Here is a 27,989-nt window from a genome sequence, read left to right on the forward strand (position 1 = left end):
TCCTTCGTTTTGTCACACAGAGGCAAACACAACACTAAGCCGCTTGCAAGCCCTCCCCGCTCCTCCCCCCAGGACTGGCTGTGGTCTTCGAACTGTGCTCCAAACCTCCCGAGGTGCGATGTGTCCACAACTGGAAACAACCCTAGAGCGTCATCTGAATCCAGGGCTAGAAGAAGACTAGATCAGCTCAAACTATCTAGAGGCCCAAATTCATTTTGAAATTATAGTGAGTGTCATACAGGGAAATGTTTTCAAATCTCTCACTCGAGTTCTCTACCTGGTAGTTCCAGGGCTTGTTGCTGAGCATCTCAGTACACTGGAAACCAGATGTTTCACACTTTGCCGTAAATGCAGTTCCTTTTGGAAAAAGTTTCATGTCTATACTCTGACCCAGGTCGATGAGTGCCAAGCCAGCAGATAAATCATCATCTTCACTGTCCTGTTCCAAAAATCTATATTAAACACAAACAAGGGCCAGGCTGCGTGAGCACAGATAATAAAAGGCTGCTGGGGAAACGGTAAGAGAAGGACCTGTTAACAGGGCAACTTGCCTGTTTCCGAGTATGAAATTGTCTGGCTTGATGTCTCCGTGGATGATTTCGCAGTCATGGACTTGTTCAATCATGCACAACACTCTGATAGCAAACGCGAGGACTAGAGCTTGAGGCATCACTTTTTCAGGGGTATTTTTATAGAGGTTAATGGCATTCTAGAAACAATGGAAAGTGGAGTCCTGAGTTGGTTGCACAGGATTAATGAAATTTCAAGTCAAGAGCTTTGCCCCCACCCATCACTCCAATAAAAGCTCCAAGTGCAAAAGGTATGTGCAAGGCATAAGCTAAAAATGTACTTCAGTTCCTGTTTGTCATAAAAGCAATACACTTACTAGTAATGTCCCATAGCTGTAGAGATCTCCTACTAACACACTGCCATTCTGGAACAGGTGGGCAGAATAGAATTTGATAAACATGTGTTGCATGCTTGGCTTTAGTCTCTCCATCAGCTGGGTCCCGATGTAGAATTCCCAGGGGTTGGCGGGCTTCTGGACCTGCAAATCAGGTATGTGACATTCATATCCAGCTCACATTCTGGAAAATGATAGCAAGAAAGCCACTTCATCCAAATACAGGACGTGGGGTAGAAAGTGATGACAAGCTATGAATTGTTGCTGCAGCGTGGGAACTGCGGCAAGGTAATTTTAGTGGCGAGGCAATTCTGAATCCTTGTGGGATAGTTTTGTTTCTTAAGTGCTGACAATAGACCTAAGTGAAACCACCACTATCTTAAAAAAAAAAAAAAGGAGGCTGGCAAACTCTAGCCCTAAAATTCATTTTCTATATTGTACAGATCATTTACCTTCAAAACAAATTTCTGCTTATTTTTGCTATTGTTCACATCTCCGTGGGTAACTTCATAGACGTGGGCAAAAGCCCCTTCTCCAAGAAGGTGATCAACATAGACCAGCAAAGAACCTGAGGACATAGGTAAGTCAAAATGAAAAAAAGGCTCAAAACATTAAAGGCTATCAAAATGGAGTATTTGTAAATGTTTCTTGGTGCTTGAATTGCTTTAATAAATAAAAATGGATGTAGCTCCCTTAGGAAATGTTTTTCCAGTCTTATATGAAAGTTAAACAAATACCTGCCACAAAATACCCCCTTTATAACGAAGTGATGGAGGAGCCAGAGCAGCACTGCCGGGACGCAGGCCTGTCACGGAGCAGCAGGGCCTCGGGCAGCCATCCCCTCTTTACCAGCGCTGTTATATTTAAAGGGGGAGTATGTGTGCTGCCTACTTGGCAAGACTGTTGTGATGACCGAAAGACCAAGTGGACGTCCTCTACAAAGTGCTAAACAAAGCTCTAACATGCCTTTGAAAAATGCAAGCATTTTACAGCAGAATAAAAAGGGCAGAGTATAATTGTACCGGTATTTCTAACAGATAATTTAAAAAATTTTATTGCAGTCAACTTTCTATTTGAGAACAGTGTTTGATTTATAGAAAAGTTGAGAAGATAGTAGTGTCTGTATGTTCTGCCTCCTGTTTCCCCTACTGCTAACTTTTACAGAACCAAGTTACACTGGTAACAAACAAGAAGCAAAACTGGTATGTTACTGTTAACTAAACTCCACACTTTATTCGGATTTCACTAGTTTTCTCCTAATGTTCTAGGACACATTCATCAAGTGTCCTCAGACTCTGCTAGGCTGGGACGGTTTCTAACTTTTTGTTCTGATGACCATGACAGTTCCAAGGAGCACTGTTCTGGTAAGTTGTAGAATGCCCCTTCAGCTGGATTTGTCTTGATATTTTTCAGTTACACTGGGGTTATTGGTTTTGGTAGAAAGATGACAGAGGTAAAGTTGTAACAGATTTTTAAATTTTTTAAAAAAAGAATTCATGTGTTTAAAATCAAATATAAAAAAGTAGCTTTCTGGTTTCTAGCTGGCATGTAAGGAGTTTGGAAGTCGTGAGTCTACCCTCACAGTAAGAAAAAGCCGAACAAATTGAAAATCAACAACTCTTAGGTCTGTTAGAGAACTGAGGTCACAGGGAAAACTGCTGGCCCCCAAACGGAGGAGACAGACAGGTGAATACAGAGAATAGCAGAGCCCAGAAGCAGAAACTACCACTGAAGCCAGTACCAAAGGGGGTGGGGTGGGGAGAGGAGTCACCACAGAAAGAACTGATGTCTCAGACCTTATTTAAGAACAAGTCTCTAGGGAAGCCCAAAGACAACAGGGGAGACAAATAAGGACACAAAGGGGAATTTCAGCCTTTGATACCTACAGCCACAGAAAATAGTAAACACAGCCTAAGCCCAAGACAGATAAGCATGAACTTTACACTAAAGGGCTATTTATCTCAGTTCCTTTCAGCAGGATATCAGGACTGGCTTCTAACAAAAATTAAAAGGCATAATAAAAGACAAAAAACACAGCTTGAAAAGACAGAGCAAGTATCAGAACCAGATACCGATACAGAAAAGATTTTGGAACTATAAGACCAGGAATAAAAAAAATTATGATTAATATGCTAAGAGCTGTAATGAAAAAGGTAAACGAAATGCAAGAATACAAGAGTAATGTAAGACGACAAATACAAACTCTGAGAAAGAATCAAAAGGAAACGCTAGAAATAAAAAAGGACTGTGACAAAATGAAGAATATCCTTGATGGGCTCATCAATAGGCTGTATGTGGCTGGAAAAAGAAACTGTGAGCTTGACAAATATGCCAACAGAAACTTCCAACACTGAAATGCAAAGAGAAAAATAAAATGAAAAAGATAGAATGTTCGAGAACTATGGGACAACTACAAAAGGGGTAACAAATGTGCAATGGGACACTAGGATGAAGAAGAAAAAGAGAACAGAAGACATAGCTGGGGTACTAATGGCTGAGAAATTTCCAAAATCAACGACAGAAACCAAATCACAGATCCAGGAATTTCAGAGAACGCCAAGCAGGAAGAATACCAAAAAGCTACATCTAGGCATGTCATGTACAAACTGCAGAAAATCAGACAAGGAGAAAATATTGAAAGAAACCAGAGGAATAAAACCACCTTACCTATAGAGGAGTAAGCATAAGAATCACACTGACTTCTCTTCAGAAACCATATAAGCAAGAAGAGAGTGGAGTAAGTGTTGAAAGAAAAAAAAAAAGCCAAAAAACCACAAACCAAGAATTCTTCCCTTTCAAAAGTGAAGAAGAAATAAAGACTTCATTAGACAAACAAAAATTAAGGCAATCTGTCACCAGTAAACCTGCCTTGAAAGAAATGTTAAAAGAAATTCTGGGGGGTGGGATGAATTGGTAGATTGGGATTGACATATATACACTATTGATACTATGCATAAAATAGATAACTAATGAGAACCTAACATATAGCACAGGGAATTCTACTCAGTGCTCTGTGGTGACCTAAATGGGAAGGAAATCCAAAAGAGAGGGGATATATTGGGTTGGCCCAAAAGTTCATCTGTTCCGTAACATCGTATGGAAAATCCCAAACAAACTTTTTGGCCAAGCCAATATGTATACGTATAGCTGATTCACTTTGCTGTACAGCAGAAACTAACACAACATTGTAAAGCAACTATACTCCAATAAAAATTAATAAAAGAGAAAAAAAGTTCTTCAGAGGGAAGGAAGATGATACAGGTCAGAAACTCAGATCAGAAAAGTATAGGAAAAGGAATAAATGAAGATAAAATAAAATCTTTTATTTATTTATTTTTTATTCCTAATTGATCTAACAGATAGCTGTTCAAAATAATAATAGCAACAATGTGTTCAGTAAGCACAGCCTGTTGGGTAAGTGAAATGAGTGAGGAGGGAGGAATTGGTAACATTCTGTTATAAGGGACTTGTGCTATTTGTGAAGCAGTATAGTGTTATTGGAAGGTGGACATGGATTACTTGTAAATGTACATTGCAAACTCTAGGGCAACCACTAAAAAAAGTAAAGAAAGAAGTATAATTGATATGCTAAGAGAAGAGAGAAAATAGAATCACATAAATAATTAAAACCAGAGAAGGCAGAAAGAGAGTGAAAGACAAAAAAGGAAATGAAGAACAAGAGCAATAAATAGAAACCAGTAACAAATATAGTAGATATTAGTCCAACTACATCACAATAGATAAAAATACAAGACCCAACCATATGTTGTCTACAAGAAACACACCCTAAATATAAAGACACAGAAAAAATAAAAGTAAAGGCATGGAGAAAGATATGTCACGCCAACATTAATCAACAGAAAGCTGGTGTAGCTATATTAATTTTACACAGAACAGACTTAAAAGTAAGGAAAGTTATCAAGGATAAAGAAAGGCATTACATAATGATATAGGGCTCAGTTCTCCAAGACATAACAATCCTTAATGTGTATGAGCCTAATAACACAGCATCAAAATAGGCAAAAATTGACAGACTTGCAAGGAGAATAAATCAATTCACTATTACAGTTGGAGATTTCTACATCCCTCTATCAGCAATTGACAGATCCAACAGGCAGAAAATCCTTAAGGGCATGGTTGAACCAAACAGCACCACCACCAATCAACTGGATCTAATAGACATTCATGAAATACTTAATTTAACAACAGTGGAATATACAGTCTTTTCAAGTTTACATGGAACAATCACCAAGAAAGACCACATTCTAGGCCATAAAACACAACTTCACCAAATTAAAAAAAAAAAAAAAAATGAAAGAAATCATACAAAGTATGCACTCAGTTTACAGTGGAATTAAGCTGGTAATCAATAACAGAAGGATAGCTGGAAAGTCCCCCAAAACTTGGAGATTAAATAACACACTTTGAAAAACATAATTTATTGAAATTGTGAGATGTGGAAAATGCAGTATTAGAAATTTATAGCATTGAATTCATATGTTAGAAAAGAAGATCTAAAATCAATATTCTTAGTTTCCACCTTAGAAAACTGGAAAAAGAAGAGCAAATTAAATCCAAAGTAAGCAGAAGAAAAGAAAAAAATAAGAATCAGAGTAGAAATCAACAAAATTTAAAACTGAAAATCAATAGAGGAAATCACTGAAAATAAAAGTTGGTTCTGTGGGGAAAAAAGTCGGTTCTTTGAAAATATCAATGAAATTGATAAGCTTCTGCCAGGCCAACTAAGAAAAAGTAGGGAGGACACATATTACTAATACCAGAAATGAAAGAGGGGGCATCACTACAGATCCTATGGACATTAAAAGGATAATAAAGGAATACTATGAACAGTTCTATGCCACATGTACCACAAATGAATAAGTGGAATTTGAAATTAAAAACACAATACAGGGCTTCTTCCCTGGTGGCGCAGTGGTTGAGAGTCTGCCTGCCGATGCAGGGGACACGGGTTCGTGCCCAGGTCTGGGAAGATCCCACCCACATGCTGCGGAGCGGCTAGGCCCGTGAACCATGGCCGCTGAGCCTGCGTGTCTGGAGCCTGTGCTCCGCAGCAGGAGAGGCCACAACAGTGAGAGGCCCGCGTACCACAAAAAAAAAAAAAAACCCCACAAACACAATACAATTTACATTAGCAACCCCCCCCAATGAAATATTTAAGTATAAATGTAACAAAATATGTACAAGGTCTACATGAGGAAAACTACAAAACTCTGATGAGACAAATTAAAAAATCTAAATATATGGAGAGATATTCTATATACACAGATAGGAAGACACAGCATTGTGAAGTTCTTCCAAACTTGATCTATAGATCCAATGCAATACCAAGCAAAATCCCACCAAGACCTTTTGTGGATAATGACAAACTAATTCTAAAGTTTATATGGAAAGGCAAAAGAATCAGACAGCCAACACAGTATCGAAGGAGAACAAATTGGAGGACCAACACTACCCAACATCAAGACTTACTATAAAAGCTACCAAAATCAGGACAGTGTGGTATTGGTGAATAGGCGAATAGATTAATGAAACAGAGGGGAGAGCCCAGCAATAGACCCAAACAAATATAGTCAACTGATCACTGACAAAAGAGTAAAGGCTATTCAATGCAGGAAAGATAGTCTTTTCAACAAATGGTGATGGAACAACTGAACATCAACATGCAAAATGAATCTAGACACAGATCTTATACCTTTGACAGAAGTTAATTCAAAATGGTTCATAGATCTGAATATGTAACACAAAACTACAAAATTCCTAGCAGATAACATAGGAGAATATCTAGGTGACCTTGGGTTTGCTGATGACCTCTTGGATACAACACCAAAAGCATGATCCGTGAAAGGAAAAAAGTGATAAACTGGACTTCATTAAAATTGAAAACTTCTACTCAGCAAAAAACACAGCTAATAGAATGAAAAGACAAGCCAGAGGCTGGGGGAAAATCTTTGTAAAACAACTGATATAGGATCACTGTATAGCCAAAATATACAATGAACTCTTAATAAGAAAACTAACAACCTGATTGAAAAATGGGCAAACGATCTGAACATATATCTCAGGAAAGAAGATATTCAGATGGCAAATAAACATATGAAAAAATGTTCAACATCATACATAATTAAAGAATTGCAAATTAAAGACAAAAGTGAAATACCACTGCACATCTACTAGAATGGCTAAAACCCCAAACACTGACAATACCACATGCTGACAAGAATGTGGAGCAACAGAATTCTCATTCATTGCTGTGGGAATTCAAAATGGTACAAACCCCGTTGGAAGACAGTTTGGCAGTTTCTTACAAAAGTAAACATAGCCTTAACGATATGATCCAGCAATCACACTCCTTAGTACTTACCCAAATGAACTGAAAACTTACGTCCACATAAAAACTGTACAGGAATGTTTACAGCAGCTTTATTCATCATTGCCATAACTTGGAAGCAACCAAGATATCCTTCAATAGGTGAATGGATAAATAAACTATAGTACCTTCCCACAATGGAATACTCCTCAGAGATGAAAAAGAAAGAGCTATCAAGTCATGAAAAGACATGGAGGAAACTTAAATGCATATTGCTAAGCAAAAGAAGCCAATCTGAAAAGTCTATATACTGTAATGATTACAACTATGTGGTGACGGCAGTAGGAGATTAGTGGTTGCTAGGGTTTCAGGTGGAGGAAGGGATGAATAGATGAAGCGCAGGGGTTTAGGGCACTGAAACTGTTCTGTATGATACTGTAATGACAGATGCATGTCACTACATATCTGTCAAACCCCACAGAATGTACAACACAAAGAATGAATCCTAATGTAAACTATGAACTGTAGTTAATAATAATGTATCAATATTGGCTCATCAACTTTAACAAATGTACCACACCGATGCAAGATGTTAATAATAGGGGAATCTGTGTGTGTGTGTGTGTGTGTGTGTGTGTGTGTAAAGTACATTATGAGAAGTCTTGCTCCCATTGTTACCACATCTACCCTGTTTCCCCTCCCACTAACAATTAACCATTTTTATTAGTTTTGAGTACCCTTCAAGTGTTCTCTGGAAATATTATCAAATATGAATATATATTATCTTGCCCCTTTTTAAGAAATAAAAAGCAGCATATAACACTAGCCTGCCCTTTCACTTAGCAGCATGTTTTGGAGATCATTCCCTAGCTGCACAGAGTGAGCTGTAGTTTACTGTAGAGATGTCCCATAATTTATTTAAGCAGTCCCCTTAGATGCCTATGTTGTTTCCAATCTGTTGCTTTTACACACACCTCACTTTGAATATATCCAAGTGTATCTGCAGGAAATTCTTAAAAGTGGATGTCTGGGTCTAAAAGCATATGCATTTTAAATTCTGATAGATATTGCCAAACTGCCCTTTATAAGTTACAGTCCCAACAGCAATCGAAATCCTACAGTCATGGCCTAACAAAATGTTCTCATCTTAATACTACAGATAAAACTTCTTACTGCAAGTGGGGGAGGGGGGGTAGGGGTAGGGGTGAGGGTGGTGCCAGGAGGAATAAACATCAACTTCCCACAGAGAAAAAAAGAGTTTAAAGTTTTATTACCCATATGGTTCTTACCCAGTTGAAATTCACTCTTGGGTTTGATGGCTGGAAGTTTACATTGCCATTCATAAGTATTTGGATAGGAACTCACTGGTTTAGAAAGCCCAGATAAAAGTTTGACAATCAACTCATCATCCCAGGGATTCTCAACAGTGAAGTCTTAAAGGAACAGGAACATAAAAGAAAAGGAATTCAGTATCCAAGACTTTTACCAAATAAATCATAGACAAAGCAAGTGGAGACACTCATTAAATAAGCTTTCAAAAGCCTTATCTTTAAAGAGCATTGATTCAAAGAATAAAGAACCATTTTCAAAAGTCAAAATGGGTACTTCTGCACAGTTCATTATCTGTCATTTTAGATCTACAAATTTAAATCAATATTCAGTTGGGGCATCTATTCTAGATTTTGCCTTTAACACAGTTATGGGTACATGTCTTAAAGGCAAACTTGGAGATTAGTTACTTCTAACATGATCATATATGTATTCTTTAAATTGCCTTCCACTTCTATTTACAAAACACGCTGCCTTTTAACACATACTACCTACATGCAATTTGTCTGTATGAGATATACTTTGGGTCCACAAAGACACAAAGAGGAACCGTTTCTAAAGGGAAGAAAAAGGTTTCTGCCCAATTTAGAATGCTATAAAAATTCTATTAGTGGCAGTTATCAAAGACTAATCCAACATGATTGATACTTACTAGTGCTAAGCAGATGTGGGACACTTTTCTGAGCCCTTGATGTTTAGTAACTCACTTGGTCCTAACAGTAAGACCCTAAAGTAGGTACTGCCAACCCCTCCACTTTATAGAAAACAGGGCCACAGAGAACTGAAATAATCTTGGCCAAGATCACAAGACAGCCTAAGAGGGGGAGTTAGGATTAGAATCCAGCTAGTCTATCTCCAGAGTCTGTGCTCTTGCCCACTGTTAAGATTGTTTCTGTGTAACCTTGGGGTGGGGGTGGGGTCCTTTAACCCTGAGCCTGTTTACTTTTCTGTAAAATGGGGATAACAGTATTAGATTAAACGCCTGGCATAATGGGCCCTCCAATTCCAGTTCTCTTTTCCAACAGTAGTTATTTTGATACCTTTTAAAATTAAAACAAATTAATTAGTACTTCAAGTATGTTACTGTTGTATGCACGGTGGTACAGCATGCAAGTTTGTCTGAACTTGCGTTCTACTCAACGGCATTCAAGGCCCTGCTCTTTGAGCTTCTTTCATGGAACAGCTTTTAACAGGTTATTGTCCTTATTCAGGGAACAATTAAGAATGAGCATCTGTTCACACCTGGAGCGTCGACATTCCCAAGCAAGCCGGTCTGCATTGGTTCTGCCTGGAACCTGGCATTGGCGTCTGCTGGATCCTCTGCAGGGGCAAGGTCAGGGTCTGTGAGTTTACAGGCCTTGAGGCCCCACTCCGCCTCGCTGGTCAGCACAGCTGCAGCAGGTTGGCTCAGATGGAGCAAGGATGCTGAAGAGACATCTGTGGGGAACGCTGGTTCTGGGCTTTTCTCTTCAATCGGACTGGATGTGTTAAAGGGACAAGATAAACACACACGATTACAAGCTTTACTGGGTTTGAACACGTAAAAATCCCACAAAACAGTTTCCTTTTCATTCTAGGAATGAGATTTCAAAACTGCTTCACAAAGAGTTTATTAAGGCATTTTCTTCATACAAACAAATATATGCAGATACACAGCTCGTACAGTAGGAATAGAAATAAAATACAAAACGGGGTAATATATTAAATAGGTGAGGTGACACATTGGATATTCTTTAGTAGGAGATGTTGGTAGGAAAGGGTTTATTTTCTCAAGTTGTCTTCTAAGCATCACTACTGTAAGAGGGACTGAATCTTTTATTCCAAAAATGGCTTCTTTTATAACACTGAAACAAACAGAAAATGTCAGCCACAGTCCAACAACCTAACACCAGTACATTTCTACACACACACGCACACACACAGTTGATCTTCATTCCTCAAGGATTCCACACCTGTAAACTCACCTACATGCAAATATTTGTCTGTTACCCCAAACAACACCCATGGTGCTTCTGCTGTCATCTCAAGACGCGCAGAACAATGAAAAGTTTGAGTCACTCAACATTTATGTTCCCAGGAGAGGTCGAGCAAGGTCACACTCTGCCTTCTCATTTCGGCTCATACTGTAAACAGTGGCCTTTCACAGTATAGTTAGAGATGTGGGGTGTTTCTTTTTCTTGCATTTTTGTGCTTTTAGTTGGTGATTTAGCTGTTTAACTGTTCCCCAAGTGTAGTGCTCAAGTGCTGTCTAGCGTTCCTAAGTGCAAGAAGGCTGTGACGTGTCTTCTGGAGAAAATACGTGTTGGATAAGTTTCATTCAGGCATGGGTTACAGTGCTGTTGGCCATGAGTTCAATGTTAATGAATCAATAGTATATATTCAATAAGTGTCTTTTTTTTAACATAAATTTATTTATTTTATTTATTTCTTTTTGGCTGTGTTGGGTCTTGTTGCTGCACGTGGGCTTTCTCTAGTTGCGGTGAGCAGGGGCTACTCGTCATTGCGGTGCGCGGGCTTCTCACTGCTGTGGCTTCTCTTGTTGCGGAGCACGGGCTCTAGGCGCGTGGACTTCAGTAGTTGTGGCGCACGGACTTAGTTGCTCCGTGGCATGTGGGATCTTCCCAGACCGGGGCTCGAACCCGTGTCCCCTGAATTGGCAGGCAGATTCTTAACCACTGCGCCACCAGGGAAGCCCTAAATAAATGTCTTTAAACAAAGGGCTGTGACCAGAGCCCTGTAGGATCCTAACTGTGTATTTCCCCTAGAAGCAACGGGTCAGTATTTGCTAATTCAGTGTCTGCAGTGATTTTATAGAAAAGAACCAATGCAAATAACAAGTTTGGACTGTACATACGTCTCCACACACATATTCTCTCCACATCTTTAGATCCACATATCTACAAACAGATGCACGAGTATATATTTTTATACAAATGAATTCATGCAACTTCATGTTGCATTTTTTACTTCTTGACAGGCATTTTTCCTACCATGAATTTTTTAAAAAATGAACTAATTTTGGAATTTAGATGTAAAGGAATGTCACAGAGATCCAAGAGAATTCCCATACGCTCCTCACCCACCTCCTCTAGTGTCACCACCTGACGTTAAAGTGGCTCTTGTCAAAACCAATAAATCAACCTTTGTCACATTACTATGGACTAACCTCCAGACCTCGTCTGGATTTCGCCAGGTTTTCCACAAGCCCCGTGTGTGCTCCAGGAGCCAACCGTGGACACCATGCTGCATTCGTTGTCAGCCTCCTTACTCTCCTCTCCTCTGTGACACTTCCTTAGTCTTTCCTAGTTTCCTGAGACCTTGTCGGTTTTGAGGAGTACTGGCCAGCTATTTTGTAGACTGTCCGTCAATTTGGGCTTCTCTTGTTTTCCTCCTGGCTAGACTGTGAGTATTGGTTTGGGGAGAATATCACAGAGGTGACGCGCCCTTCTCCTCCCATGACATCACCATGTGTCATCACGGGTGATGTCAGCCTGATTATTTGGGAAAGGTGGTGTCTGCTGGGTTTCTCCACAGTTCTACTGTGGATTTTAATGCTGCACACCATTCAATCCAGTGGATGTGTGATGAAGTGTAACAATTCCCTTGTTCTTAGATATTGAACGTATTTCCAATATTTTATATTACAACAAAACAGATGTGTTTCCAAACCCATGTATATTGCTACTAGCAACATGAGTGCCCAAATTACCGTGGGTGCATAAACGATGAATCAAATCCTTTTCCCTTCTCCACAAAACTGTGGATTTTGGTTAACTTTCTAGCTCTTCCTCTTCTCCACTGAAACTGAAAAGGTAAGGTATCACTGTCATCAATGCTTATGATAAAAAATAGCTGTGTCTGGACTGGGAGAATTATGAACATGTGCTGGGAATCCATAGATTCAGGCTTCAGGTGTAATGATTCTCGTAATGGGCCTGTCCCTGGCAGGGACTCTGGAAACTAAATCTATGGAGTGTTGCAAGAGCCGCTGACTCCCTGGGAATAAGGTTTCGAAGCTAAGGAAGCCTCTGTCCCTGGGTGTCTCCCCACGTGAGTCTTGTTTCCTTGCAGCTTAACTGTCACATGCAGTCAAAGACAATAGTTTCTTGGACAGTATTACCCTGCTGGCAACAGTGATTTCTGTCCTATATACATCGAAGTTAATCTTATGCCAAGTGTGGTGTATGGTAGTCTTATGATTCAAAAGTTTAGCTGCACAAAGGAAGACTCCTGGTGGGCAGTAACAGACTATGTGCCCACTGAGTAAAAGTTTAAATTAAAAGGCAAAACCTATTTAATTTGCATTAGTTTTATTTCTAGTGAGTTAACCCTTTTCTACATGTTTATTCATTAATTTTTCTTTTGTAAGTTCTGCTCATGTCCTTTAACCCAATCATTTATTTACTGGGGTCTTAGTTCAAGAAGAGTTTTTTGATAATAAGAAGCAGTACAGCACAGTGGTGAGAGCGAGGATTCTGAAATCAGAGATAGGGGTTCAAATCCCAGGGCTGCAAAGTAGAAGCTGTAGGGCTTCCGGTCCTTTATTTAGCCCTCTGGATCTGGTTTCTTCATCTATGATGCTGGAAAAGAATAGTTCCTACAACTAAAGTTATTATAAGGGTTAGTTAAAGGGTGCAGTACATGAAAAGTGTTAAGTGCTGTGCAGAAATGTAATAAATACTCAAAAGATTGTAGCTACTTTTAGTGTCTATGACATTCACCAGACTATTCAAATATGGCAGAATCTTACTTCTGCAAAGCATTAGTGTATGTATGGTAAGTCTGCATTTTGCATCAGAACCTAAGAGGCTTAAACATTCTATCTTCCTCCTCTTAAAAGAAAGTTATTAGGACTTCCCTGGTGGTGCAGTGGTTAAGAATCCGCCTGCCAATGCAGGGGACATGCGTTTGATCCCTGGTCTGGGAAGATCTCACATGCCACGGAGCAACTAAGCCCGAGCACCACAACTACTGAAGCCCCCTCGCCCTAGAGCCCATGCACCACAACTACTGAGCCCACGTGCTGCAACTACTGGAGCCCGCGTGTTCCAACTACTGAAGCCCACGCGCCTAGAGCCTGTGCTCCGCAACAAGAGAAGCCACCTCAATGAGAAGCCCGCGCACCGCAACGAAGAGTAGCCCCTGCTCGTCAAAACTAGAGAAAGCCTGTGTGCAGCAATGAAGACCCAACACAGCCAAAAAGAAGAAAAAAAAAGGAAAGTTATTGATTTCCTCAATTATAATGGGTATACAGAAGCAATTAGGTGTTTGCTCAGTTCTGCAATAGTCTTTATATGTCACGGTCTTTGGCTGGCAAGAGCATCTGCAGTTCTGCTCCCCAGATCAGTGGAAGTCAGTCACAGGAACAGTTTCCCCAAGGATCCTCTGCTACCCCAGCTGCTTCTCTCACTGCCCTGATGTACCAAGTGTCATTGTATTTATATGTACAGAGAGTAGCTTCTGACTTAAAGCTCTGAGTTGATAAAAACTCTGGCAGCCCTTAAAGAAGGGCTGGAATGAGGTATTCCATTACAGCTTAAAAAGCAAGCTAGAATGAAAAGGGAGAGAGACAGGACCACATGCACCCACACAATACCTGAACTTTCTCTCTTTCAAGGGTTCCATCTTGTTCCTTTCACAAGAATCCAAAGTCACATGGGTGTACTGTTCTGCTACCACATTTTCTGAAATATACAGAAAAGTAGAGATGGACATTATACACACACATATGATTTTATATGATTATAAACTCCAGGATTCCTTTTTACACTGACTTTCATTATAATTTCAAAATAGTATTCTGTGGTAAAGTGTACTATGTTTAAAAAGCGGGGAAAAAAAAATCACTTAAAAAAATTCTACCATTATATGTGAGCGTTTCAACCTTATACATCTAATCCATACAATCCTTCAAGAGAAAAGAGTCCAGAGAGCAGCAGGTCCACCGTGGGAGGGTGACCAGACCACGGGAAGTTACGGGTGGCAGTGCGCACACCCTGTTTGAGGAGAAGCCGATGCCAAGGCCATGGAGAATAAAAGGCTGAAACGCTTGTGGAGGGCGGAGATTTTGGTGTCTTTCAGTCTAACTCGCCTTATTTAGTCAGCGTTTAGCTGACTGAACTGACTCAGAGTGTTTACACCAGAAAGCAACCTGGCAATACTTAACTATCACTCCCTTTAATTAAAAAAAGAAATCTATCTATGGAGAGACAAACTAGATAGGGCAGAAATACAGAGCATACTTCTACCAAGTGATACTAATACAATATAGAGCCAACTATTACACTAGATTAAATTTTATCATATACTGCTTCACTGAACAGGTGTTAACACTTTTTAGTACTAGAACATTAGCTTCTTATTTATACAATCAAAGTAGCAAATACACTATGAAAGGTCAATATTGATTTTATGAAAGACTCTTGACTGTTAAACAGATTAGGTTTTCCAAATTGAAAGAGCTTTAAATTTTTAGAATTAAAGTAGCAAGTCTGTGATAGCACTTGGCAATTGTCCAAGTTTCAACTAAATTCTCCTTTAAAATTCAGGAAAGAAATATATTTGGTTAGTACAGTAAGAAAAAATGTTTACTCCTTAGCTAAAAACTTTTAGGCCTATAGGCTCAGACTTCACATTACAATAAGCTTTCATCCAGGGGAATGAAGTTCTTTTGCAGTTCTTTCACTATTCCTTCAGTGAACAACTGCTATTAAAAAAAAAAAAAATGCCAGCAGTGATAGTGTTTGGCTAGTAAATTAGCAGAAAAGGTAAAGCGGTCCCAGATCTCATAGTACAGGCATACTTCAGAGATATTGTGGGTTTGTATCCAGACCACTGCAATAAAGCGAATATCACAATAAAGCGAGTCACACAAATTTTTTGGTTTCCCAGTGCATATAGATGTTTTTTTTGTTTTGTTTTGCGGTACGCGGGCCTCTCACTGTTGTGGCCTCTCCCGTTGAGGAGCACAGGCTCCGGACGCGCAGGCTCAGCGGCCATGGCTCACGGGCCCAGCCGCTCCGCGGCATGTGGGATCCTCCCGGACCGGGGCACGAACCCGTGTCCCCTGCATCGGCAGGCGGACTCTCAACCACTGCGCCACCAGGGAAGCCCAGAAGTTATGTTTACACTGTACTGAAGTCTTAAGTGTGCAATAGCATTATGTCTAAAAAAAACAGTGTGCATACCTCAATTAAAAAACAGTTAATTGCTAAAAAATGCGAACCATCATCTGAGCCTTTAGGGAGTCGTAATCTTTTACGACGGGTGGAGGGTCTTGTCTCGATGTTGGTGGCTGCTGACTGATCAGGCTGGTGGCTGCTGAAGGCTGGGGTCGTCGCGGCAGTTTCTTAAAATAAGACAACAGTGAAGTTTGCCACATCGATTGACTCTTCCTTTCATGAACGATTTCTCTGTAGCATGCAATGCTGTTTGACAGCATTTTTTTTTTTTTTTGTGGTATGCGGGCCTCTCACTGTTGTGGCCTCTCCCGTTGCGGAGCACAGGCTCCGGATGCGCAGGCCCAGCGGCCATGACTCACGGGCCCAGCCACTCCGTGGCATATGGGATCCTCCCAGACCGGGGCACGAACCCGTATCCCCTGCATCGGCAGGCGGACTCTTGACCACTGCGCCACCAGGGAGGCCCCTGTTTGACAGCATTTTACCCACAGTAGAACTTCTTTCAAAATTGGAGTCAAGGGCCTCCCTGGTGGCGCAAGTGGTTGAGAGTCCGCCTGCCGATGCAGGGGATACGGGTTCGTGCCCCGGTCTGGGAGGATCCCATATGCCGCGGAGCGGCTGGGCCCGTGAGTCATGGCCGCTGAGCCTGCGCGTCCGGAGCCTGCGCGTCCAGAGCCTGTGCTCCGCAACGGGGGAGGCCACAACAGTGAGAGGCCCGCATACCGCAAAAAAAAAAAAAAAAAAAAAAAATTGGAGTCAATCCTCTCAAACTCTGCCGCTGCTTTATCAACTCAGTTTATGTAGTATTTTATATTCTTTGTTGTCATTTTGACAATCTTCACACACAGCAACTATACTCCAATAAAAACTAATAAAAAATAAAAAATAAAACAAAACAAAACAAAATAATCTTCACAGCATCTGCACCAGGAGTAGATTCCATCTCAGGAAACCACTTTCTTTGCTCATCCATGAGAAGCAACTCCTTGTCCATTAACTTTTTATCATGAAATTGCAGCAATTCAGTCGCACCTTCTGGCTCCATTTCTAATTCTAGTTCTCTTGCTATTTCCACTACATCTGCAGTTACTTCCTCCACTGAAGTCTTGAACCCCTCAAAGTCATCCATGAGCGTTGGCATCAACTTCTTCCAAACTCCTGATAACATTGATATTTTGACCTCTTCCTATGAATCAGAAATGTTTTTAATGGCATCTAGAATGGTGAATCCTTTCCAGAAGGTTTTCAATTGCCTGCCCAGATTCATCAGAGGAATCACTGTCTATGGCAGCTATACCTTTATGAAATGTATTTGTTTTTTTTAAAATTTATTTACTTAGGCTGCATCAGGTCTTCATTGTGGCAGGCAAGATCTTTGTCATGGCATATGGGCATCTCTCTAGTTGAGGTGCGCGGGCTTGGTTGCCCCACAGCACGTGGGATCTTAGTTCCCTGACCAGGGATCAAACCTGCGTCCCCTGCATTGGAAGGCGGATTCTTTACCACTGGACCACCAGGAAAGTCCCTGAAACGTATTTCTTTTTTTTTTTTGCAGTACGCGGGCCTCTCACTGTCGTGGCCTCTCCCGTTGCAGAGCACAGGCTCCGGACGCGCAGGCTCAGCGGCCATGGCTCACGGGCCCAGCCGCTCCGCGGCATGTGGGATCTTCCCGGACCGGGGCACGAACCCGTGTTCCCTGCATTGGCAGGCGGACGCCCAACCACTGCACCACCAGGGAAGCCCCTGAAACGTATTTCTTAAATAATAAGACTTGAAAGTCTAAATGACTCCTTGATCCATGGGCTGCAGAATGGATGTTGTGTTAGCAGGCATGAAAATAATCTCATTGTACATCACCACTGGAGCTCTTGGGTGACCAGGTCCATTGTCAATGAGCAGTACTATTTTGGAAGGAATCTTCTGAGCAGTATGCCTTAACAGTGGACTTAAAATATTCAGTAAACCGTGTTGTAAACAGATTTGCTGTCATCTGGTTTTGCTGTTCCATTTATAGAGAATAGCCAGAATAGATTAAGTATAATTCTTAAAGGCCCTAGGACTTTTGGAATGGTAAACAAGCATTGGCTTCAACTTAAAATCATCAGCTGCATTAGCCCTAACAAGAGAGTCAGCCTGTCCTTGGAAGCTTTAAAGCCAGACCTTGACTTCTCCTCTCTGGCTATGGAAGTCCTAGAAGGCATCTTCTTCCAATATAAGGCTGTTTCATCTACATTGAAAACCTGCTGTTTAGTATAAACACCTTCATGAATGATCTTAGCTAGATCTTCTGGATAACTTGCTGCAGTTTCTGCATCAGCACTTGCTGCTTCACCTTGCACTTTTGATAAGGAGATGCCTTCTTTCCTTAAACCTCACGAACCAACCTCCGCTACCTTCACACTTTTCTTCTGCAGCTTCCTCACCTCTCAGCCTTCATAGAATTGAAGAGAGTTAGGGCCTTGCTCTGGATTAGGCTCTGGCTTCAGGGGATGTTGTGGCTGGTTTGATCTTCTATCCAGGTCACTCAAACTTTCTCCATATCAGCAATAAGGCTGTTTTGCTTTCTTATCATTTATATGTTCACTGGAGTAGCACGTTTAATTTCCTTCAAGAACTTTTCCTTTGCATCCACGTGGTGAAAGAGGCCTACCTTTCGGCCTAACTGGACTTTTGACACGCCTTCCTCACTAAGCTTAATCATTTCTAGCTTTGGATTTGAAGTGAGAGACGTGCAACTCTTCCTTTCACTTGAACACTTAGAGGCCACTGTAGGGTTATTAACTGGCCTAAATTTCACTATTGTTGTGTCTCAGGGAAGAGAGAGGCCCGAGGAGAGTGAGGAAGACAGGGAATGACCAGCGGGTGGAGCAGCCAAGGAACACACACAACAACCATTGATTAAGTTCACCATCTTCTGTGGGTGAGGTTCGTGGCACCCCAAAACAGTTACAATAGAAACATCAAAGACCCCTGACAACAGATCACCATAACAAATATAACAATAAGGAAAAGTTTGAAATATTGCGAGAATTACTAAAATGTGACTCAGACACAAAGTGAGTAAATGCTTCTGGAAAAATGGTGCCAGTAGGCTGCTTGACACAGGGCTGCCACACACCTTCAATTTGTTAAAAAAATCCAGTATCTGTGAAGTGCAGTAAAGTGCAATAAAACAAGGTATGCCTGTATTTATTTTGCAGGATGGTGTTTAATAGGTAATAATTATCTGTATTCAATAACTGTGTCATTCATTAAGCTTCAGTTCATATGTATAAAGATCTTTGATATGAGAATGTTATGTTTGGGGAAAATAAGGACCATCTGTGAGTTTTATCAGATCACTAAAAAATTTTTAAATATGATTTTCTGAGTATAGTACTTGGCTACATCTCTAAAGTAATAAAATTTGTAGATACATATCAAGGATTAAAATTTGTTGTTTGTTACTCTTATCAAATTAGAAAATAAAATGTTCATATTTTTAACATTCAAGTCTGTCTGTAGTGGCTATTTTGTTTGTTGTAAAACATGAAATAAAGCTATAATCCCATACAAATGGGTTGGACTTTTTATCTTTGCCTTTAAATGCTTCTATAGATTTTTCTCCCATTCTACCTATAATCTAAGTTATTAAACTTTTAAAATGCACATAGCCTTTAGAAAGACATTATGCCAAAACCAAAAACCATATATGTAATAATACAGTGAATGGATTTTAAGTTTCCTCTTTATGATTTTCAAATCTTCCAGAAGAAAACTGGAAGAAAAAGAACTGAAGTTGGCAGAAGCCACTAAGATAGTGTAAGGCACACCTTTATCTTCTAGAGGGTGAACTGAATCCACTGGAAGTCTGTGGAAGGGCGTAGATGCCAGCTGTGCAGCAGACGTAAAGTCTCCCGGGCTCTTGGGACTGGGCGCCAGGGTTTTGTTGCAGCGGACACCCCACACGGTTGAATCATCCAAAAACTCGTCAGTGTGAGGTACTTCCTACAACAAGAGACGAATGGAAAAAAAGCAGCAATCTCCTTGTTTCATAGATGAAATTTAACACATTAATACTTTTTAAGATTCAAAAAAATGAGGAATTTTAATTTTTTCGAAGAAATGGATGTAACCCCTGGCTAACACAGAGCCAAGGACATCGTGGGTCTGTTCTTTTCCCCAGAACTGGGACACTTCATCTTTAACACACTCCAGTGGAGTTATATCATATGCAAGAGTCACATTTTGTTTACCAATTTTTACTTTTTTTTTTTTTTTAAGATTTATCATTTATTTTACTATTTATTTTTGGTTGCTTCAGGTCTTAGTTGCGGCACACGGGATCTTCATTGCGGCACGCAGGCTTCTCTCTAGTTGTGGCATGAGGGTTTTCTCTTCTCTAGTTGTGGCACGCAGGCTCCAGGGCGCATGCGCTCTGTAGTTTGTGGCATGCAGGCTGTCTAGTTGAGGCCCGCGAGCTCAGTTGCCCTGTGGCATGTGGGATCTTAGTTCCCTGACCAGGGATTGAACCCGTGTCCCCTGCCTTGTAAGGCGGATTCTTTACCACTGGACCACCAGGCAAGTCCCTACTTTTTTTTTTTAATTTGAAAAGTCTAGATTTACAGAGGAATTATAAAGATAATACAGAGTTCCCATATAGCCTGTATCAAACTTCTTAGGTCTAGGAAAAATATACATGCCCCCACTGGTTCCTCCTGTCTAAAGGGAAGGCTCTTAGAGGGCAAGGATCATATCAAACTCATTTTTCAGTTTCTATATCTATCTTAATGTGTGGTGCATAACAGATTTGCAAATAATTATAGAATAATGTTCTATAACACTTAATTTTCACATAATATTTTATTTTTTCAGCACAGGTGTTTTTTAAATACACCACCTCATTTGACTGGCACAAGCATTTGGTAAAATGAAAAGAAAAGGGTTGCGGGACCCATTTCATGGATGAAGCACAGATTTACTTACATGTGGTTTTGAAGGGAACCTCCACATCGAGCGTTCTCCAAAGGTCCTGGCTCCTGTGGGCTTATTTTTAGGCTGTGGTAATCTAAGGAAAGATTTGCAAAATTACAAACAGCAAAATATGCTAAGGAAATAAATTCTACCACTTAAGTTAGAGTGTTAAACATTCTCCCCTTTTCCTATTTAGTTAATATTTATACACATATTTCTTACTGTTACAGCAAAACTGAGTGCAGGTTGAATTAACTTGACTATGTATATAAAAGTAGATCTACAGTTACTTAAGCGAGGGTGGAAAATACAGAACTCTCTATTACACTGAGTTTTAAGTTGGTTTTTTTAAAAAAAAATTTTAATTTTAATTTTAATTTTTTTTGAGTTTTAAGTTTTAAGGACAAAAAAATAGTTAGGGCCGTGGCCAACAGAATGGCATGGATGCCATACGTTTTATTTCTTATTCCCAGTGCTTGGTCTAGCTACACAACATGAATCTCTTCTACATCATACCTTTAGTTCACACCTCTCTTTCACGGTTTAAATTATTAATGGTGAAACTTCCTGGTGCTACCCTACTCTACCCTGATGGGGCTCAGCCTTAAAACAAATGTTCTCTGCAGTGTGACCCAATATAAGCCATTTCCTTTTCTACTTTATCAATCCTGCAAATATATACAGAGCATGTATGGATACCTGTACTGGTGAATTAATTTACAGCTAATACAATTTCAAATCTATAGGATCCCTTGGTTCTCTGATGATTTATAACCATACGGTTTCCTTTTGTAACAAATACTTTTGTTATGGAAGGACTACTTTCTTGTAACCCCCCAGAACTCTGCAGATCTGGAAAAGAACTTCAGCAGCTATCTCCCGGTCATGTGGTCAAAAGGCTCATCTGTGGCAGAGCTGGGGCTGGGGCCCAGGCCATTTGATCGGCAGGTCCTGTTCTCTCACCAGCTCACCACCTGGACTCCTGGAGGGATCTCCGCACTGTCCCTGTCACTATGGCAATATGCATCTCCCCCAGTGTTATCTTAACCAGATATTTCTTTACCCATAATTTTCTTTGTTTCCATCTTCGAACACAGGAAAAGCAGAGGACAGAGAAGAGATAATCTTATTGACTCCCCAAGCCCCAGAAGACGCTGCATTTTCTGCAAGGGTAAAAAAACTGCAGTTAATTATTAAAATAGGCCAAAAACACTATCCTTTAGGTGCAACTTCAACTACAAATAAGAAAATGGAAAAAGAGCTTACAGAAAACAACTGATGTCAGTTTTTGAAATACTAGGCAATGAGGTAAGTCACTCTGCAGTGACATGAAGGGACTAACTATGGTCACAAGGGTTAGCACGAGAGCCTCCGAGCTGAAGCTCCTGCCACACATAAAGCAGCATTCGCCGTTCTCCTAACACACTGCTGTGGTCACTGACACTGAATAAAGCTCTCCATGTCTTTGCTTTCCTACAAGGAGGAACTAAGCTCTTAGCTCTATATTTACCTTCATCGTGATCCCTCTCTGGCTTCCAGCACAAATCCTCTGACTCTAGACAAAGGTGGGCTAGTCCTGGCTCCCAACACTCCAGCCCGAACATTCCCCTGCTGGGCAAGGCTCAAGTATCCCTCAACTACTCAGCCCTTCCTGGACATTCCTACCCTTGCGGATTTTGTTCTTCTTTAGCACTTACTATTTATTATTTTTTAAGAAACAAACCAAGTCTAGGGCACACATTGAGTACCTTGCCAAACAACATTGTGTTTTTTATTTCACAAACTCCATGCCCTTATGTGACAAGCTAACCAAGGGCAGGACCACTTCTTGTATAATCCTTGCTATTTCTGTGGGCAACCACCCACAACGCTATCCACTTAGGAGCTATTAAACAATCTGTTATTACTTTGAAACTGGGCTTCAAATGCATCTTCATTTTGACCTAGAGATGGCCATTCATCTTTGTCATCAGAAACATCAGGAAGGGTAGGAGCCTGAAACATATTCATGATGAAACCTTAAAAGAATAGAAAGAATGGTAAACATGGCTGCAAAAGAGCTTTCATTAATTTGTTGTCGGATGCTACACATTCAAACAAAAGGCCTTACATACCTAATGCTTCTTTTGTGTGCACGGTGGGTGACGGCTGCACTTTGGATGGCGTTGCCTGAACCAGTCCCAGTGATGTGTTAGGAGTTGTGTGAAAAGAACTTGTGTTAACAACCTTCTGTGTTTCACACCCTATTAAAGAAATGGGGACAAAATGCAGCATCAGTAGAGAAATCAGAATAGTTTAGAAGGCACAATTTAAGAAACTTATTGTACTTATTATACATTTTTATTATTCTTGATAATCCTCACTAAGGACTTCCATTACTATAATGCTTTCATATCTTTCATTTTTCTCTTTATAATAGTCCCACGAGGTAGGCAAGGCAAGAAGTATCCGTTTACAGAAAAGGAAATAAAAGCTCAAAGAGATTAAGTGGCTTGATCTAAGATCATATCAAATTAGCAGACTGGTCATGAATAGCCCTCTTTGCTCCACTATACCCAAGAAGTAGTTAATAGTGACGTTGTATATCTTAGGATTGGCTTTCCATCTCCCTCAGCCGGGCCCAAACTATGGTGTACACGGCCCTGCACAGCCTGAGCCTCTCGGCTCCCACCTCACCTTCCTCCTCCTCCCCTGCTCCCTGCGGCCACTGGCCGCTCTGTTGTGCTCCAAACAGTGCAGGGATATTCCTGCCTGAGGGCTCTGCCCTTGCTGCTCCCTCCACCTGAACCAGGTTTCCAAGGGCTGCGTGGGCCCCTTCCCCCGTCAGGTCTCTACCCAGATATCACCTTCTTTGTGAGGGTCTTTCCCAGTTGCCCCTGAAATTTCAACCCCTGGGCCCTCTCCACTCCCCGAACAGCCACACTTCCTTTCCCCTCTTTGCGGGTGGGGATTTCTGTCCTTTCTGTTCACGACTGCATCTCTCATTACGTAGAACAGTGCCTGGCTTCTACTAGTGCTCAGTTAGGTCCTGGTTAAATGTAGGTGTCACTGCTTTTTCAAGTAGCTCAGCTCCCACTAAACTGTCATTGGAAAGGATGGCACAGTACCTGAAGGAGTGGGGGGAATGAAGACCCAATCCAGGGGTCTTATTTTATTTATAAAACTTACTTTTATGCAAATACCTCTAACAAAGCAGTACCGAACAGAAGTATAACACTCCTAATTAAACTTTTAATCACCTTTCCATCTTCACAACATATTAAAGATGACTGGTTTTAGATTAAAATCTGCTGAGAAATTTAATAGGGAAGTTTTCACAAATCAAGTTTCCAAAGGATTCCAACTAAGAAGATGTGACTGTCAAGTGAATTTCTACCTTTATTTGAAATGGTCTGGGGTTTAACGAACCCCTGCCTTCTAAGAACGGGAAAGCTGACACCCAGGTTCATGAAGGCCTGAAGCCTTCATGAACTGCAGCCACCAAACAGACCCTTGAGCGACCCGGACGAGTCTGGGCAAACAGCTTAGACACCAATGTATTATATCAATAGTTAAACATTACCTTCTTTTATCTCTGCTCCACTCTGCGGCTTGAATTCATGAGTACTTTTATTCATACACCTGGAAGAGAAAACTCTTGAGACACACTAACTCTCAAGAAAGAACAGTAAGAAATGTCAGCAATTACGAGCCTGTTGTTAAAACACAGATGGGGCTGTCTAGGTCTACAGTGTAAGTGAATAAGATGTTTTATGTTTTCTTTCATTTCCTTTCGAGGACAATAATTCTTACAGATAAAGGCCAGGAATTCACGTTTGCTTGACATAGTGATTCTGTACTTTAACACCCGATCGTCATTTATACATGAGGTAGGGCAGGATAAGGGCTTCCCTGGTTCAAACGATCCCATTTATTACACAGGCTAAAGGGCTAACCCCCAGCTCTGGGCCTGCCGCCCGGCACCACCCTCCTGAGCTGTGACGTGGGGGAGCGCTGGCGCCTTCGCCACGGGGCCACCTCTCTCGTGATGGGCAGGTAGCCACAGTGCATTGTCCTCTAGACTTCAGCAGTTATCAAGAGGGGAAAACATGGTACGTGAGGCACTTAGAACACAGTTTATTTTAAGTACAGTCGTGATAGTGGACCTCATCTGTCTAGTTAACGCTGCTTCCCTTAATGGACCCTGTGAGGTTATAAAGTAAAAAGTGCAAAGCACTTTTAATCTTACAAATCCCCTATTAAACTGTCATAAAAACGTGAGTTTTATATGAGATACCAGAGAAAGGTGCCCTTTCTCTGTCGTGGTCAGCTGTCTAGGCCACTGAGAGCATGATGGGGGGGTCCTTTCAGTCCCTTGCCTAGGCCAAGGTCAGGGTCAGTCTGAAAGGCTTCTGAGTGATCTGAATGCTCATTAGGTTAGAGAGTTTCATAACTTTATAAGGTTCAGCTGGACACGCATCACGTCTCCGGGGGCCTGTCATTGCTGCTGCGGTGACCATCTTATTGTTGCATAAATTAACTACGAAGAACTAATGAAGTCACAGCCCCACACAACAGTCCTCTTTTTACATACATGGTTTGATACAGGACACAGGTCTGAATTATTGTCCTAATGTGGCTGAAAAAGCATGATCGTTTTAAATCTTATTTCCAGGAGAAATCATTGGTAAAAGTTAACCTCGGACATTGAGGAGAACCAGTACTGAAGAACCATAATCTGTGCCAAGGGGTTCAGCCCAAGCTGAGGGTGTGAGTTACATTGTAGCTTTTGTTTTTTCTAATAGATCAATAAAATTTTTATGTTTAAAAAAGAGAGAGCGGGCTTCCCTGGTGGCGCAGTGGTTGAGAGTCCGCCTGCCGATGCAGGGGACGCGGGTTCGTGCCCCGGTCCGGGAAGATCCCACATGCTGCGGAGCGGCTGGGCCCGTGAGCCATGGCCGCTGAGCCTGCGCGTCTGGAGCCTGTGCTCCTCAGCGGTAGAGGCCACAGCAGTGAGAGGCCCGTGTACCGCGAAAAAAAAAAAAAAGATTTGGGGCTAATGTTTTGGTGACTTGTTTTTTCCACTACATGCCCATCTAAAAATTATTTTGAAAAAACAAGACCCATCTATCATGTACACATTGCTCTTGATATTGCAGGTCACGTAAAGAAGCCGTCAGACACCATGCAGATCACTATCATCTCTAGGGCTACCTTTGGCTTACCTGGCATCTTTGCTGGCCACCGTAAACATGGCATCTGTCACTGGCTGGGCTGCCAGAGGAACCTGGGGAGCTACACTCTGGATGACGGCTGGGGACACCAAAGCAGCGGTGACAGCACTTGCCATAAGAGGAACAACAGATGCCTCTCCGGGTGTCTCTCCTGCATTCTCTGAGGTCTGCTGATGGACAGCTGGAAGACTCGGAGCTCCCAGTCCCTGCGGGGAGCCTGTGTGTGGCCCCACACATGCTGGACTGACCTTTCACGGTAAGCAAACAGACAAAAACAAAGCCATGAGGTCCAGACTGCTACTAATTAGGTATTACAGCTTTTCAAAGAATGGCGCCTGTCTTCTTCAGTAGATTCCTTTCCTCCTGAGCCAGCTCCTTACCCCTCCAGGTATTCTGAAATGAACAGCCAACAACAAAGGCCACTCGACGTGCTGGATGCTTCTGTAGCTTTTTAACCACACACTCAACCGTCATACTTCTCACCACTAAAATACCAGCCCCGGGGCTTCCCTGGTGGCACAGTGGTTAAGAATCCGCCTGCCAGTGCAGGGGACACGGGTTCGAGCCGTGGTCTGGAACGATCCCACATGCCGCAGAGCAACTAAGCCCGTGCGCCACAACTACTGAAGCCTGCGCACCTAGAGCCTGTGCTCTGCAACAAGAGAAGCCACGGCAATGAGAAGCCCGCGCACTGCAGTGAAGAGCACCCCCGCTCGCCGCAACTAGAGAAAGCACGGGCGCAGAACCGAAGACCCAGCGCAGCCAAAAATAAGTAAATAAAATAAATAAATTTTTTTTAAATTTAAAAAATAAAATAAAATAAAATACCAGCCTTGACCATTCATTAGTATTTAAGAACTGGCACATTTCTCTTTACTTAATTTTGGGAAAAGACTAAGTCAATGTTACCAAATGCTCACAATGGTGTTCCTTCTATTAAAATACCCTTAGTAACCATTTTCTCTTTACTGAGTAGGAAACATGACCATAAACTGCACTAACTGCCACAAAAGCATGGCTCACAGTGGGAAGGACACGGGCCCTTAACTTGAAATCTTTGCTTTTCTACTCACATGTACTTAGACTGTACATATACACTCCTATGCTACCAAGTTAAAAGACAAAGAGTGGGATTTCCCTGGTGGTCCAGTGGTAAAGAATCTACCTTGCCATGCAGGGGATGTGGGTTCAATCCCTGGTCAGGGAACTAAGCGGGCAACTGAGCCCACTCGCCACAGCTACTGAGCTTGCACACCTCAACTAGAGCCCGCATGCCACAAACTACAGAGCCCACATGCCCTGGAGCTTGCAAGCCACAACTAGAGAAGAGGAAAACCAGCACACCAAAACTAGGGAGAAGCTCATGCGCCACAAGGAAAGATCCTGCATGCCGCGACTAAGACCCAACGCAGCTCAAAACAAATAAAATAATAAATAAATCTTAAAAAAAAAGACAAAGAGTTAACTTCTCACCATAGAAAAGTATTCTCACAAATTGTTAAGAAAAGCACCAAATATCTAGGGCAAGAATAGTTATTTCACAGACAAATGGACAAAATATAAAAAGTTTATTCTCACTAGTCATCAAAAAAGATAATTAAAAATGACCTATATACCATTTTCTCACCTATCAAATTAGTAAAGATTAAAAATAAACATAATATTCATTTCTGAAGAAATACATTAAAAAAATAATAATCAGACTTTCTCCACCAGATACCAAAACATGCAACAATGCTATAGTAAACACACAATATGGAATGATGAAGAAGAAACCTATTGACTAAAACAAAGAGACAGTTATTTTAGAAATGGATCTTATACCTTAAAAATTTAGTATGTGATAAGATATTTTAAACCAATAGGGAAAGGCTGAGCTGGTAAGTAAATGATTTAGGGCCAAATGGAGATCCATTTGGCAAATATATCCTTATACCACTCATATGCAGAAATAAGTTCATAAACAGAGGCTTCTGGTTAAAGACAGTGGCTTAAACACGTGCTTTATCATCCACGTCCTCCCGAAACCTCACCAAAATGACAGTAAAGGAATCCTAACACCTAAAACAGCAGCTGGAGGA

General features: G+C 41.2%; 1 protein-coding gene across 1 annotated transcript in view; it reads right to left on the reverse strand.

Moving 5' to 3' along the window:
- BUB1 (BUB1 mitotic checkpoint serine/threonine kinase) overlaps nt 1-27,989 on the reverse strand; it is a 42,192-nt gene that overhangs the window by 2,260 nt on the left and 11,943 nt on the right. Inside the window, exons 10-23 of the mRNA XM_060117317.1 lie at nt 25,900-26,156; nt 24,258-24,316; nt 22,810-22,938; nt 22,603-22,713; nt 21,759-21,858; nt 20,708-20,789; nt 19,555-19,729; nt 14,158-14,245; nt 9,804-10,039; nt 8,522-8,665; nt 1,357-1,472; nt 887-1,048; nt 552-709; nt 278-452 (exon numbers count right to left, since the gene is read on the reverse strand). Coding sequence (XP_059973300.1) covers nt 278-452; nt 552-709; nt 887-1,048; nt 1,357-1,472; nt 8,522-8,665; nt 9,804-10,039; nt 14,158-14,245; nt 19,555-19,729; nt 20,708-20,789; nt 21,759-21,858; nt 22,603-22,713; nt 22,810-22,938; nt 24,258-24,316; nt 25,900-26,156 — 1,992 coding nt within the window. The remainder of the gene's footprint in view (nt 1-277; nt 453-551; nt 710-886; nt 1,049-1,356; nt 1,473-8,521; nt 8,666-9,803; nt 10,040-14,157; nt 14,246-19,554; nt 19,730-20,707; nt 20,790-21,758; nt 21,859-22,602; nt 22,714-22,809; nt 22,939-24,257; nt 24,317-25,899; nt 26,157-27,989) is intronic.

Source organism: Mesoplodon densirostris, chromosome 14 (genome assembly GCF_025265405.1).
Source record: "Mesoplodon densirostris isolate mMesDen1 chromosome 14, mMesDen1 primary haplotype, whole genome shotgun sequence".
Taxonomy (NCBI): Eukaryota; Metazoa; Chordata; class Mammalia; order Artiodactyla; family Ziphiidae; genus Mesoplodon; species Mesoplodon densirostris.